This window comes from Psammomys obesus, unplaced genomic scaffold, assembly GCF_907164565.1.
Source record: "Psammomys obesus unplaced genomic scaffold, mPsaObe1.curated_primary_1811, whole genome shotgun sequence".
NCBI lineage: Eukaryota > Metazoa > Chordata > Mammalia > Rodentia > Muridae > Psammomys > Psammomys obesus.
The window spans coordinates 2,877,795-2,892,383 of record NW_026585698.1 but is presented as its reverse complement, the minus strand read 5'-3'; the positions used below and the strand labels follow the sequence as shown (position 1 = coordinate 2,892,383).

General features: G+C 46.0%; 1 protein-coding gene across 1 annotated transcript; it reads right to left on the bottom strand.

The window, feature by feature from the left end:
• Nucleotides 1-1,205: 1,205 nt before the first annotated feature.
• Dnajc12 (DnaJ heat shock protein family (Hsp40) member C12) lies at nt 1,206-14,211 on the bottom strand. Its single transcript, XM_055599011.1, has 5 exons — nt 14,138-14,211; nt 11,422-11,561; nt 2,652-2,856; nt 1,484-1,579; nt 1,206-1,345 (listed from the first exon to the last, which is right to left on the bottom strand). The coding sequence occupies exons 2-4, from the start codon at nt 11,470-11,472 to the stop codon at nt 1,485-1,487; spliced, it is 351 nt and encodes a 116-aa protein (XP_055454986.1). The 5' UTR covers nt 11,473-11,561; nt 14,138-14,211; the 3' UTR covers nt 1,206-1,345; nt 1,484.
• Nucleotides 14,212-14,589: the final 378 nt, after the last annotated feature.

Genomic DNA, 14,589 nt, shown 5'->3' with positions numbered 1-14,589 from the left:
AGCTGTGTAATATGGTGAAATCCTGCCCCCCCCCCCACCAAAATAAATAAATGAATGAAAGCTAAGCCGCCTGGAAAGAAGTCAATAAAGTACAGGTGAACTAACTTATGGTTAAAGCCAGGAATGGTACGGCATGCTTGTAATCCCAATGGTCAGGAGGCAGACACAAGAGTGCTGTGGACAGAGGCCAGGCTGGTCTACAAAGAGATTCCAGGACAGCCAGGGCTGTTACACAGAAAAAAACACAAACCAAAAAAGCCAAGTGGAAGTGCCAAGCCCCGGTACCTTCTTTGGAGAGAAGGTTAAAGGGAGAAGTAGGTTAAAATGAAGTTGTGAAAATGGCCCTGACTAGTCTGAATTGTCTTCATGTCACAACACTGGGGACTCGTGTGAACAGGGAACAGAGGCTGTCTGACGGTGTAGCCAAGAAGGAGGCCACCTGCACAAGGGCGGCCTCAGAAATGCAGTGTCCACCCCTTGAATTTGGACTTTTCAGCTCCACACACCGCAAGGCCTTGAGCGAGCCACCAGTACTGTTTTGTTATAGCAAGCTATAGCAGAGTGATACTGTCTGCACTGACATTTCACAACAGGAAGCACTCTGTGGCCTTCTTTTCCCTCTGGTTCGGTTTTACTGAGACAGGCTCTCCTGCAGCCGTGCTGTCCAGTGGCTACGCAGACACAGCTGGCCTAGGAAACATAAATTACACGTGTTCACTTGTTTATTTTGGGTGTGTATGCTCGGGGTCAAAGGACAGCTTCCAGGAGCTGGTCCTTCTACCACGTGGCTCAGGGGATAGAACACAGGTTGTCAGGGTTGGCGGCAAGTAATCTTACAGGCTGAGCCATCGTGCCAGTCCACAGGGAACAAAGAGGCAGAAAGACTGAGAGTCTGAAGATAGCTGCACAGAGAGTTCAGGGCCAGCCTGGGCTACATGGTAAGACTCCGCCCAAAAATCCACATAAACGAATGAGTGAGTGAATACAGTTGCATTATAAATGCCTTTATGAATTTTGGGAAAATCATTTATTCCACTCTATGAGACTCAGCCAAGTAATTCTACATACCATTTTAAACCAAAATCCAGAAGACATTTTGGTATCTCTAGCACAACAAGAGATCAGGGTACACCCACAGGGAAAGGTTTTTTTAACAGCTTATCTACAAATAACATTAACAGGAGAACACATATGATACACACTACTTGTATCTAAGATCTTTAATTTACTCAAATGTTGAAATAAACTAGACTTACAACACTTTTCTCACCTAAACAACATGGTTGAGCGACAAGAGGTAAGCATCAGTGGTACAGAGTGTCCGGGAGGTCCCCGATTCAGTCCCCTGCACAAAATAACACAGAGCACATCGTGAGAATGCGTTGAAGGATGGAGGACTTGACCGAACAGAGCAAGACATGAACAAAGGTACACTTTGGCAGTACGAGAAGGCCTCGTCCTCCCTGTCAGAGAGCGGCAGCACCTCAGATTTCATAGTTTCTGAACTTCCTCAAGAGTTCCGAGGGAGCGTCGCCAGACCAGCAGGAGCGAAGGTGGCCACGGTCCAAATCGGAGAGACCTTTTAGGTGAGGAAAGAGAAACACTTCAAATTGGAGGTAGGAGAAGAAGACTCAAGCAGAGTCAAGACTAAAGCAGCTTGGGGTTAGAAACTAGGCTAGCCTGGAACTCACAGAGACCTGCCTGCCTGTACTCTTGAGTACTGATATTATAGTCATATGCCACCAGACCTGCAAAGTATTCATATTTTATAGAAACAGATTACCTTACATTACTTTTGAATTCTTTTTTAAAGATTTTTTTTTATTATTATTTATTGTGTATACAATGTTTTATCTGCATGTATGCCTGCATGCCAGCAGAGGGCACCAGATCTCATTATAGACAGTTGTGAGCCACCATGTGGTTGCTGGGAATAGAACTCAGGTTCCTCAGGACCAGTGCTTTTTTTTTTTTTTTTTTAAATATTTTTTTAACTTTATTTTATGGACATCGGTGAAGGTGTCAGATCCCTTGGAGTTGGGGGCATTACAGACAGTTGTGAGCTGCCATGTGGGTGCTGGGAATTGAACCCAGGTCCTTTGGAAGAGCAGACAGTGCTCTTCCACTGAGCCATCTCTCCAGCCCCAAGACCAGTGCTCTTTACCTCTGAGCCATCTCTCCAGCCCATGGAATTCTTATGAACAGAAATTACACTTCATATGTACAAGGACCTCACGTGCTTAATAGCTATCCTGTCGCAAAGAGGAAGATTTTCCCAATCCAGGAAAATTTTTATAGTACTTTTACTAATTCTTTTGAGAATTTTGTACAATGTATTTTGAACATATCCAGCCTTCCACTCCTTGCCCTAGCGCCTCCCAGGTCCACTCCTTATGCCACATTCCCGCTTAAAGAGTACGCCAAACCAGCTGGGTGTGGTGGAGCACGCCTTTTATCCCAGTGCTTGGGAGGCAAAGACTCTGTGAGTTCCAAGTCAGTCTGGAAGCGAGACCTGTCTAAAATAAAGATTTTTAAGATGCTAAACATATTTTTAAGTTGGCATGGCTGTGCACACTAAAACAGGCTGAGGACAGCTGTGAGACAAGTCACGTTCTCCGATTTCCAGTGAGAAGCCAGGTGGCACAGCTTACCTGGAAAGTCTGGGTTTGCGGGGGAGAGGCCCTTCACTGGGGACCCAGCTTTCTTTTGCATAATTTTCTCGGTGGTTGAATCTGGGTCCCCTTTCTTTGTTTCTCTTTGTTCGTTCGGTTCCTGGTTTTGAACCATGTTGGTGTAAGTCTGGCCAGTTCCTTCCAGCATCAAGTCTTTCTTACTTCTCACAGCCCAGTGCATTGACTAGATTAATTAAGAGGAGACACACAAACATCATTTGGGATTTCTTTCTTACATCTGGTTATTTACTGGGGGGGGGATACAGGTAGAGGGGGGACAGAAGACAGCTTTCAGGAGCCCATTCTTCCACCGGGGGAGTTCTGGGGATTGGACTTATGTCATCAGGTTTTGCTAGCAAGCATCTTTATCCACTGAGGCATCTCACCAGCCCTTGTCTTCTCTCTGTCTGTCTGTCTGTCTCTCTGGTTCCTATGTAGCCCAGGCTGGCCTCCAGCCACTAAGCTTTTTGTTTGGTTGTTTGGGGCTTGTTGTTATACTTTGTTGTTATGTAGATGTACAGAATTTAAACAGATGAAGAGAGAAGAAAAGAGAACACCATGTTCCTCCTGAAGAGCTGGAGACAGTTCAGTGGTAGAGTGCATAACCCAAGAGAGATCTTGATTCAAGAACCACAAAAGGTGGGGGTGAGAGGTACTATGAAAAATGAGAGAATAAGAAAGTCAAAGGCATGGGTAACACACACCTGTAATCCCAGCACTCAAGAGGCAGAGGCAGAGGCAGGCTGATCTCTGTGAGTTCAAGGCCAGCCTGGTCTACAGAATTCCAGGATAGCCATAGCTATACAAAGAAACCCTGTCTGGAAGAACCAAAAAAAAAAAAAAATTAAACACACAAAAGCCAGGCATGGTGGCACTTAGAAAACTCAAGAGGCAGAGGCAGATGAATCTCTGATTTCGAGGTTAATCTGGTCTACATAGCTAGTCCAAGACAACCAGGATACATAGTGAAATGCTGTTAAAAAAAAAAAAATTCTGAGCTTAGAGAATTGAAAATGTAAACTATAAAAGTCACAGGTTCTTGGGAGGCAGGGACAGGTGGATCTCTAGAAGATCTAGGCCAATCTGATCTACAGAGAGAGTTCCAGGACAGCCAAGGGCTACACAGAGAAACCCTGACTGAAAAAAAAAAAAAAAGCCACAGGTTAAGACCAGCGAAATGGATCAGTGAGTAAAAAAGCTTGTCACCAAGCCTGACAACCTGAGTTTAAGCCTCAAGATTCACAGAGTGGGAGGAAATAACTGGTTCCTGCAAGTTTTCCTCTGCCCTCCATATATGTGCCATGGCAGACACACATGCACACCCACCGACACCCACCACACACAGACACACACACACAACTCAGTAGGCAGTAGGCAAAGGTATTTTCCACCAAGCCTTACTACCTGGCTCTGATAACTGGAATTCATATGTTAGAAGGGGAGAACAACTCTTTCTTACAAGTTGTCCTCTGACCTCTATATATATGCTGTGGAACACACACACACACTTAACAAATATGAAAAGTTTTTAAGAGTGATGCCAAGCAATCGAATGCACTGGGAAGCAGGCAGCCTGCAAGTCACGGCTTTTTATGTGACTTCACAGAGTATATTTCTCATTTCCACCAGACCATCGGTGGCTCAGAACAGCGTGTAACTTCACATAAACTAGTCCTCGGAAGAGCAACAGAGCTGTGGATGGAGTTCAGTTAGGTAAAGTGCTTGCCTGGCATTTGGGAAGTCCTGGGTTCAGTCCCCGCACTAGAGAAAAGAGTGGACTAAGGATGGAGCAGCTATACAGAGATGCAGTGCTTGTCAGTGTGGGGTTTGAACAGGAATGGCCCCACAGACTCATTTGTTTGAATGCTTGGTCCCTACGTGTGGCACTATTAGGAGCTGTGGCCTTGTTGGAGGAAGTGTGTCACTGTGTAGGTGGGCTTTGAGGTCTCCTGTGCTCACTCTACACTGAGTGTGGCACACAGTCTCCTTCGCAGCCTACGGACCAAGCTGTAGAGCTCTCGGCTCCTTCCCAGCGCCATGTCTGCCTGTGTGCTGCCATGTTCCCACAATGACGATAATGGACTGAACCTCTGAACCTGTAAACCAGCCCCAATTAAAGGTTTTCCTTTGTAAGAGTTGCCTTGGTCATGGTGTCTCATCACAGAAACTAAACCCTAACTAAGACAGAAGTTGGTACCAGGGACTGGGGTACTGCTGTGACAGACCTGACCGTGATTTTGTCTGGAGGAATGTGATTTGGAAATTTTGGGTAAGGGAAGCAGTGGAATGCTTTAAGCAGGGATTAATGGACCGCCTTAGCAGGGACATGGAAGACAGTGGTGCTGTGGGTGATTTGAATTATGGGGGCCTGCTCATGAGGTTTCAGAGAAGAAGAATTTTAGTGTGGGGCCTAGACACCGTTCTTGTGATGTTTTGGCAAAGAATTTGGCTGCTTTGTGCCGGGAGCCAAAGCTATCTATGGAAGCCAAAGTCAAAGCTATCTAGTGGAGACAAAGGTAGTTACTGAAGCCAAAGCCAAGTAGAGAGCAAAGGTCACTTAGTGGAGACCTAAAGCATGGGTGATAGACTGTGAGGACATCCGTTTGTTAGAGCATCCATAAGATATCTTAAGAAAACATCCTTATGGTATCTTGCAGGTACAATATTTAACCCATGAAAGCACTCTTCCTATTTCCTGCAGCAGTAGATTAACCTTCCCTCTTTCCTGCCTTCTCCCTATATAAATTGGGTAAAAATTTCTAATAAACGGAAGCCTTGATCAGATGAACAGACTTGGCTTTCATTCCTGCGTCTCTTGTCCTCTCCCCCCATTCCTTACAATCTCTCCACCTTAGGAACCCTGTTGAAGCCCCGAGGGTTGGGGCAGCTTTGTGCCTTTGTCTGAAAAGTTTGCCCGCTAAAGTGAAGACTTTTGGATTCTCCAGTTCTGCCCCAGAGGGACCTACAAGCTTTTACAAGAGTAGCTACACACTGGGGGAAAGAAACCAGGAGACTTTCCGGGTGTCTGTTAGAGACTGGTTATGAATTGATGCTGAGTGGAGAGATCCCAAGAAAACTTTTCTGGTTCAAGGATTAAAGAGTCACCAGGAAGTGGGATGAAGCCAAATCCTGTGTTCATGGGGGTAAGCAGATTAAAGATATTAAATGAAATTAAGAAAGTGGTGATCTCAGGGAAAAATCCTATCCAGCTAACCTTCCATCTTTTATTTATTTGTTTGTTTATTATGTACACAGTGTCCTGACTACATGCAGGCCTTCACACCAGAAGAGGGCACCAGATCTTATTACAGATGGTTATAAGCCACCATGTGGTTGCTGGGAATTGAACTCAGGACCTCTGCAAGAACAGCCAGTGCTCTTAACCTCTGAGCCATCTCACCAGCCCCTTTAAGCTTCTATCTTATGAAAAGGTATTAAAGAAAAGCTTATGTCCAGTCGTGGTGATACACTCCTTTAATCCTAGCACTCAGGAGACAGAGGAGGCAGGCAGATCTCTAGGTTCAAGGCCTGCCTGGTCAACAGAGCAATTCCATCTGAAACAGAAAACTGGTGAAGAAATAAATGGAAAAGGCACCATGTTCCAGCCCCAGCAAGCAGCAGAACTTGGCAGCTTCAGCCACGAGGTTCTGGCTTTAGAGTCAAGGATAGAAGAAAGGGGTTATAATCTCCCTCCATGACTAAGGAAAGTTGCTGAGGCCAGATGCATGGCAGTAGTGTCCCTGCATGGAGGCCCAGATGGGCCATCGTGTGAAGCTGTGGAGGTGAAGCCTAGACTGCCTCGGAGACCCCAAGGTGTTGGAGATGCCATAGCCTCAGGATACCTGCCCAGCAAAGCAGCTAACAGGGAGCAGAGCCAGCCTAAGAGAAATAAGTGTGTTGCAGTCAACAAGGCTGACGGGAGTTGGAGATCCGGAGAGCACTTTGACATCAGACATAGAAATGCAGAGTCTGGGGCTTGTCCAGCCGGATTTTTGGTCTTTCTTTTGTCCAGTATCTCCTCACTGTGTTCCCTTCCTGTTTTGGAATGGTAACATATATCCTGTGCCATGGCATGCTGGAAGTATGTGATCTGCTTTTTTATTTGGATTTTATAGAGGATTACAGTTAAGAGATTGCATGAATCTCAGGAGAGACTTTGAACTTTAAACTTTTAAACATTGTTGAGACTATGATAGACTACGGGCACTTTTGAAGTTGAACTAAATACATTTTTCATTGTTATGGCTACAAACCTATGGGGACCAGGGAGTGGAATGTGGTGGTTTGAATTGGTTTGGTCCCCACAGATTGGTCCCCATAGAGTGCTTGGCCCATGAGTAGTGACACTATTGGGAGGTGTGGCCTTGTTGAAGGAGGTGTGTCACTACTGGGATGAGCTCTGAGGTCTCCTATGCTCAAGCTCCGACCAGTGTGGAATCCAGTCTGCAGATCACGAGGTAGAACTTTCAGCTTCTTCTCCAGCACCATGTCTGCCTGCACATGGCCACGCTTCCCACCATGACGATAAGGGGCTGACACCGTAAGCCCGTCCCAATGAAATGTTTTCTTTGTAAGAGCTGCCTGATCATGGCCTCTTCCCAGCAGTAACACCCTATCCGAGGCACCCAGCATGCTTAGATCCCACAGTGACAGGCTGGGCCCCACTCCACATAACTGTACATGGTGGGGCATGCCAATGTCACAGCACTCAGGAGGCGAAGGCGGGAGGAGCAAGAGTTCGAGCTCATCGGTCCTTGGCTACATACTGAGTTTGAGGCCAGATACGTACATGAGACCCTGTCTCAAAAAAGAAAATCCTCAGCAGAAATAGCTGATGAGACTAAGCAGAAGAGAGGGACACACTGAGGTGCAAGAGGCCGAGTCAGCAAACACCCCAGGGCAAAGGCCGTGAATCCTCACATCTGTGAAGCTGGGCTCCTGTCATTTCCATTCACAGTTCACTCGATTACCAGCTTTTCTTAATTGGAACTTTTCTTTTTTTTCTTCTTTAGGAAATAATTATCTTACATTCTGAACCCTGGTCAAAACTAACAAATTTTTTTAATCGACACACCATTAAACATTGGATAAAGAAAAACAGAAGAGTTGGCTCACATGAGCCACAGCTTGACTGAATAACAAGCAAATTTGGCTTTTTTTTCAAATTATTTTATGTGTAGAGATGTCAACTCTGCATGTATGTCTGTGTACCACTATGCATGCCTGGTGCCTAACAAGGCCACAAGAGGGTGCCGGATGCCCTGAAACTGGAGATACAGACAATTATAAGTCAACATTGGATGCTGGGAGTTGAACCCAGAACCTACAGAAGAGCAGTCCGTGCCTTTAACCACTAAGCCATCTCTCCAGACCCCAGAATCAGTTATTTTTATCCTGGATCACCACGGGTAAAATTTTTACTTGCCTGAGTGGTTGCTCTCTGACCTTGCCCTGTAGTAACATCCAAGCGGATATTACTGTGTTTTGAAAACAAGGCATTGAGCTGCTCCCTTTTTTCTATGTGGCTGGAGAAACAGTGGCCACCTGGGCCTAGTAGGAAGCTCCCACAGGTAGCATGTGGCCAACTGGACTCCCCTCAAAACGGCCTCACCCAGCAGGGAACAACCAATAAGCCAACAGGTATATGTAAGGTCACAGGAAGGTCCCCAAAACTGATGATTTACCAAACATCCAAGTCAAAAAACAAAAATTAAAAAAAAAAGTATGAGGGTGGGATTGGGAGGGAATGAGGGAGCGGGACACGGCTGGGATACAGAGTTAATAAAATGTAACTGATAAGAAAAAAATAAAATTAAATTTAAAAAAAGGAAAAAAAAGTTCTAGATGGACCTGAAAAAAAAAAAGTATGTATAATTCCTTCCTTATAAAATTTACAGCAGTGAATGTGACATGGAACAAATTTTTTTGCTTTTTTTTTTTATTTTTCAAGACAGGGTTTCTCTGTGTAGCCTTGGCTGTCCTGGACTTGCTTTGTAGATCAGGCTGGCCTTGAACTCGAAGAGATCCAACTGCCTCTGCCTCCCTGAGTGCTGGAATGTGCTCCACCATGCTCAGCTTGACATGTGACAATTTTATCAGTCTTTGGGGATGTTTTCTTGGAGTTTTGACTGTGACTTGACAGGAACCATTTTCCTGCAGCCCTGGAAATTTTCCTCCTGCCCTGTACTTTGAGACCAGATGACAGCCATTCAATCCAGGGTTTGAATCCAATCAATCCAGGGTTTGAATCCATTCAAACCCTGGATTCTCTGCACTAAATAGGCCTTTGCTGGACATGGTGATGCTGGCCTGTAATCCCCCGATTTAGGTGGTGGATGCAGGGGGATTAAAAGTTCAAGATCATCTAGAACTACAGGGAAAGTCCAAAACCAGATTGTGGGACTGAGCTGGTAGCCACCTCAGCAGTTAAGGTACCAGATTGTGGGACTGAGCTGGTAGCCACCTCAGCAGTTAAGGTCACCTGGGTTCAATCCCAGCACACAACATGGTGGTTCACAACTGTCTATAACTGCAGGTCCGTGTGAATCTGACACTCTTCTGACCTCTACGGGCACCAGGCATGTCCGTGCCACACATAGGCATGCAGGCAAAACACTCATATACATAAAATAATAAAACACAAACATCTAAAAAAATTTAAGGACCAGCTTGTGCTATATGAGCTCCTGTCTCAAAAAAAAAAAAAAAAAAAAAAAAAAAAAAAGGAGGGAGAGAGGGCTCAAAAATGGCAGCTCAGTTGGTAGGGTGCCTATGTAGGCACTCCAAAGGTGAAGATCTGAAGTTCAAGGTCATCTTCAGCTATAGAGCGAGTTCAAGTCCAGCCTGGGATACATGAAACCCTTGGGGGGGGGGGGCTGGGGAGTCTGTTTTCCAATGATCACAATCTCAAAGGCTTGAGCCATTGAAACCCAAACCCATTTAAAATAATTTTTTTGGTTTGTTTGTTTTTGAAACAGGGTCTTACTCTGTAGCCCTTGCTGTCCGGAACTCGCTGCATAGAGCCTGCCTCCAACTGCCCAAGCCCTGGAATTAAAGGTGTGCCTGACCCTCAAATGTTTAATACTTGTTACATATATTTTGTTCACCTCTTGTGTGCATGCGTACAGACATGTGTGTGCCATGGTATCTGTGTAGAGCTCAGAGGATAACTTTCAGGAGTTTTCTTTATCAATCACGTGGGTTCCACGGATCAAACACAGGTTGTCAGGTTTGGTAGCAAGGACACTTACCCACTGAGCCACCTCAACAGCCATGTGTTTAGTTTTTAAACCAATATCACATGTTTAAATTTCAATTTTCAACAGATTCATTGGCTTAGGTCAGTGGTTCTCAACCTATGGGCTATGACCCCTTTTTGGGTCTAATGACCCTTTCATAGGGGTCGCCGAAGACCATCGGAAAACACAGATATTGACATCGCAATGGGGGGGGGGAGGTTAATACAGGGTTTCTCTGTGTAGCCCTGGCTGTCCTGAAACTCACTCTGTAGACTAAGCTGGCCTCGAACTCAGAGATCTGCCTGCCTCTGCCTCCCAAGTGCTGGGATTAAAGGTGTGAGCCACCACACTCAGCTAACATTACAATTTATAAGAGCAGCAAAACTGCAGTTATGAAGTCACAATGAAATAATCTTATGGTCAAGGTTCACCAAAACATGACAAATGCTATATAAGCGTCACAGCATTAGGAAGGTTGAGAGCCACTGGCTTAGGTGAATTCTTACAATATTAAAATTTGTTGTTGTTGTTTGGGTTTTTTGTTTTTTTTAAGATTCATTTATTTATGTATATGGATGGTTTGCCTGCATATACATTTGCACACCAGGAGAGGGCATCAGATCCCATGTGACTACAGTTATAGATGGTTGTGAGCCACCATGTGGTTGCTGAGAATTGAACTCAGGACCTTTGGAAGAACAGCCAATGCTCTTGGCTACTGAGCCATCTCTCCAGCCCATTATTTTGTTTTGTTGTTGTTGTCTATGTTTTGAGACATGGTTTCTTTGTGTAATAGCCCTGGCTGTCCTGGAACTCTCTTTGTGGACTAGACTGGCCTCACACTCACAGAGATCCACCTGCCTCTACCCCACAAGTACTGGGATTAAAGGCATTCACCACTACCACACCCGGCTCTCAATGTATTCTTTATGACGCATAAGAACACAAAGTGTCAGCTTAGCTTTGAACTCAGCTTTTGTTGTTAAAAGCTATCGGGCCTTTCCACTCAAAGAGCTTGCTTGTTAGAAGTTGTTTTGCGGACTCAAATGCTCTGGGCGGGTAAAGGTCACTGAGTCAGAATGGATAGAACATAATTTATTCAACCAAATCCCTATTATGACCAGAAAGCTGATTCTAGTCTTTTGATTTAAAAGAAACAAAGACAATAGGTGGGGAGAGAGGGCCTCAAACAAAGCACGACATTTAAGTCAGTACCTGACCTGCTATAGTCCAGCATTACAGGAACAATCTGATAAGCACAATTATGAGAAACCTTAGGGTGAGGTGTAAATGGTAGCAGGGAGCATCACAGACTCCCACGGCCCCTTCTGGCACTCAACTGGTGGCCTCTTGCTGAATTTCTCCTCACAGGGTTTTCTAAGCAATGACTTACCACGAATTTCCAGGTCCTTTCCCTCCTACTGTTTACTGACTCTTCTGGCTAAGAAGTCAGTCTAATCCATAACCAGCCTGACTTCAAAAGCCCCAGAAACCCCTAGAGAGAAACTCACAGTTTTCACTGAGTCAGACAAGGCTTCCCACTGCTCGAATGGCATCGACATCTGGCTCCTTCGCCAATGGTCGTAGCGGGCTCTACTCTCCGCATTGGTTAGAATCTCCTTTGCCCTCTGCAGTTTCTGAAAAGTCTCCACTGGAAAACAAGACAAAAGATGAACACTGCTCTCTTGGGAGGGTTAAACTCTAAAACTATCCAGCAGATGTCACTTGAATCTTGACTCAGCCGCACACTAACCATGAGACTTTGGGATAGTCTCCATAGTCGGGCTTTAGGGTCTTCATTTGTAATGTATCATGAAGACGAGTGAGATGGTTAGGTGGGCTGGTAAGGCGGCTCAGGGAGTGAAGATCCTTGACAGCAAGCACGACGACCTGAGTTCCAGCCCCCTGGACACATATAACAGAAGGGGACACCTGACTTGTGCAAGCTGCCCTAAGTTACACACATGCCCTGTGGCGTGTGTATGTAAGCACGTATGTCCACGGGCTGCGTGTGTGTGTCTGTGTGTGTCAAGAGCTTGACACATTGGTCAGCCCCTCCTTTTACTGGGCTCCACTGATGTCCAGGTGCTAACAACACGGAAGGCAGAATTATAAAAACCATAGTTTTATGCATAGAAAAGCCCTTTTCTGTTGCTAACTGTCAGTCAAGAGTGTAGATGTGCATCTGTTGGTTGCCTGAGCTGGCCCCAGGCGCAGCTGCCATTCTGCATTTCCTGGGACTGCCAGGGGGGAAGCAGACGCTTCTCCTGCAGGATGGTCCAGGCACTCTTTGCTTCCAGACAGGAACAGAGGAACCCTATGGATCAAAGGTTCTGTTTCTCTCAGGAATGGCTAGAGCACTCAGGGCGGAGCCCTTCAGTTAAGCTGCTGTAGAGATGCAGGTGAAAGCCAGAAACCAACAGGAAGGTAGACTGGGCCAAGAGCTCAAGGCAAGAGAGCAGGCTTCAAGGGCTGCAGAGGCAGTTCCACCACTGCTGCCTGACCATGACAAGCCTGACAGTGCTAGCTCAAGGCAGCCAGGCAGGAAGCTGCCTAACTGGCAGCCAGGCCTGGGGGGGTCCAGAAGCTCACAGTCGCCTTCAGGAAGGAGGGGAGCCCTTCCTTCCCTGCAGTTCTCCTCCTTCCTGGGGGCTGTTGGCCACCAGCCCACGAAGGCAGGAGGAACAGAAGGCAAGGTGCAGAGATTGGAAGGCCGGTGAGCACAACGGAGATCAAACACTCTGGGAACCACTTCGGGGAGCTGGTTCAACTTTAATTCCAGACAGCAAAGGCTATATACACTTTGGAGACTGGGTGGGGGAATCCAAGGATAGGTGTACATAACTGGTTAAAACTAGGCACTTCAAGGATGCTTGATTTGCATTAAACAGCACACTCCTATCTTATGAATGGAAATGCAGTACCTAATTATCCTATATAGGCACAGGGAGGGCAGAACCAGCAGGGAGCTGTGCCAAAGGCCATATATCAAAGGTGGTTAGGGACAGCTATGTGTAGAGACACTCTCCAGATGAAGTCAGGCAGAGAGTAGGAGGCCCTGCTGGGGAGAGGGAGTCCTGTACCTTAGCACTGAGCTCAGAATGGCTATCTGGACTGGGAGGACTGCACTTCCAGAATAAATGACAAATTTGATGGTCATGGTGGCGGAACAGAGTGAGAGAGAATTTATTTCATGAATCAGGAACTTAAAACCTTTGGGCAGTGGGAGGAGCTATGAGGGTGAATGTTTTTGATTCACTGGGGCTAGGGGTACCAGAGATACTTGATTTACATGTAACACAACCTTATTATAAAAGGGGAAAGGAGTACTTAATCATCCTATGGGTGGGGGAAGAACTCCAGGTTCAGTTAAAGGTTGTTGGCTGAAAGCCAAAAGCCAAGGCACTAAGACATCTCATTAGCATAGGGTGGGTGTTTCCAGGAATCCCCTGGCTGGCCTGAAAGTGAGCATGGCAAACAAGGCAACACAGAAAAACCCTGTCTCAAAAATAAATCAAAAAGATAGAAGGAAGGAAGAAGGAAAAAGGAGGAAGGAAGGAAGGAAGGAAGGAAGGAAGGAAGGAAGGAAGGAAGGGCATTCTTATACACAATTGAGGCCCTGTTATGTCACAGTTTCTTGACTGAAACATTCCACTCTACAGGGACACTCCTTAAGAAGGAAGGTAAGCAACTAAGTAGCTTCAGGAAGTCCCTGAAACTGACCAAACTCATTGGCCCCTCCCTGCCAGAGTAAGCACTAAAGGCTGAGAACCTTTCTAAGGAATAAAGCTGAACTGCAAAGACCATGCTCATACAAGCCTGAGAGAAGCAGAAACCAGCTGAACTACCTAGGCGGTTCAGCCCAGCTGAATCAATGACTAGGAAGGGCCGTTCTCCAACCTGTTGAGCTGGCTACAGGCTATGCAGTGTGCGCCAGGTTGCGGCTTCTGTGAGCTGTCACTGATACTGGGGTGGGCTTCTGTGGTACAGTTGTCTTTGATTCCATCTTGCTCCTGTAACTCACCCCTCACCTATACTCCTGAAAGTAACCCCCACAAAACTCATGGTTCACCAAGTTGGACTTGGGTGGGACTGGTCCTTTGGTATGTCCTAGGTTCCCTGTCCGAGGTGAGTAGATGTGTGTACCATCTCCCAGGAAAAGTTTTACCTCACAACAAGCCAGTAAGCTGTTCATCCTCTTAAGAACAGCCGTTAGTAAATTCTTACCAGCTTTGGAGTTTTCAGGATGCTTGTCAGGGTGACATTCCAGAGCTCTGACCTTAAATTCTGCCAAGATTTGCTCAACCTAAAACAAAAATCAGTATTTCACATCAAGAGACTAGACGGAGGAAGCTGATTAGTCCAGTGGTTCTCAACCTCCCCAATACTGCGTGCGACCATTTTAATGCAGTTCCCATTCTCGTGACCCAACCGTAAGATTGTTTCATTGCTACTTCATAACTGTAATTTTGCTTCTGCTATGAATCAGAATCTATGTTTTCTGAAGATCTTAGAGGACCCCCGTGAAAAGGTTGTTCGACCCCAAAAAAGATTGCAACCCACGGGTTGAAAACTGCTGACTCAGTCACCTACAAGCATGAAGAAGACTTGAGTTCAGTGCCTAGCACCCATGTAAAAGCTGAGCCTGGAGACCACAACTCTGATTCCAACAAAAGGGG

Bases quoted from the DNA above. Each gene is read 5' to 3' on its own strand.
- Dnajc12 (XM_055599011.1), bottom strand. From the start codon at position 11,472: ATGTCGATGCCATTCGAGCAGTGGGAAGCCTTGTCTGACTCAGTGAAA. The intron at 2,857-11,421 runs GTGAGTTTCTCT...TAATTAATCTAG, and splicing joins TGTCTGACTCAGTGAAAACT to TCAATGCACTGGGCTGTGAG. The intron at 1,580-2,651 runs GTAAGCTGTGCC...CTCACCTAAAAG, and splicing joins CGCAAACCCAGACTTTCCAG to GTCTCTCCGATTTGGACCGT.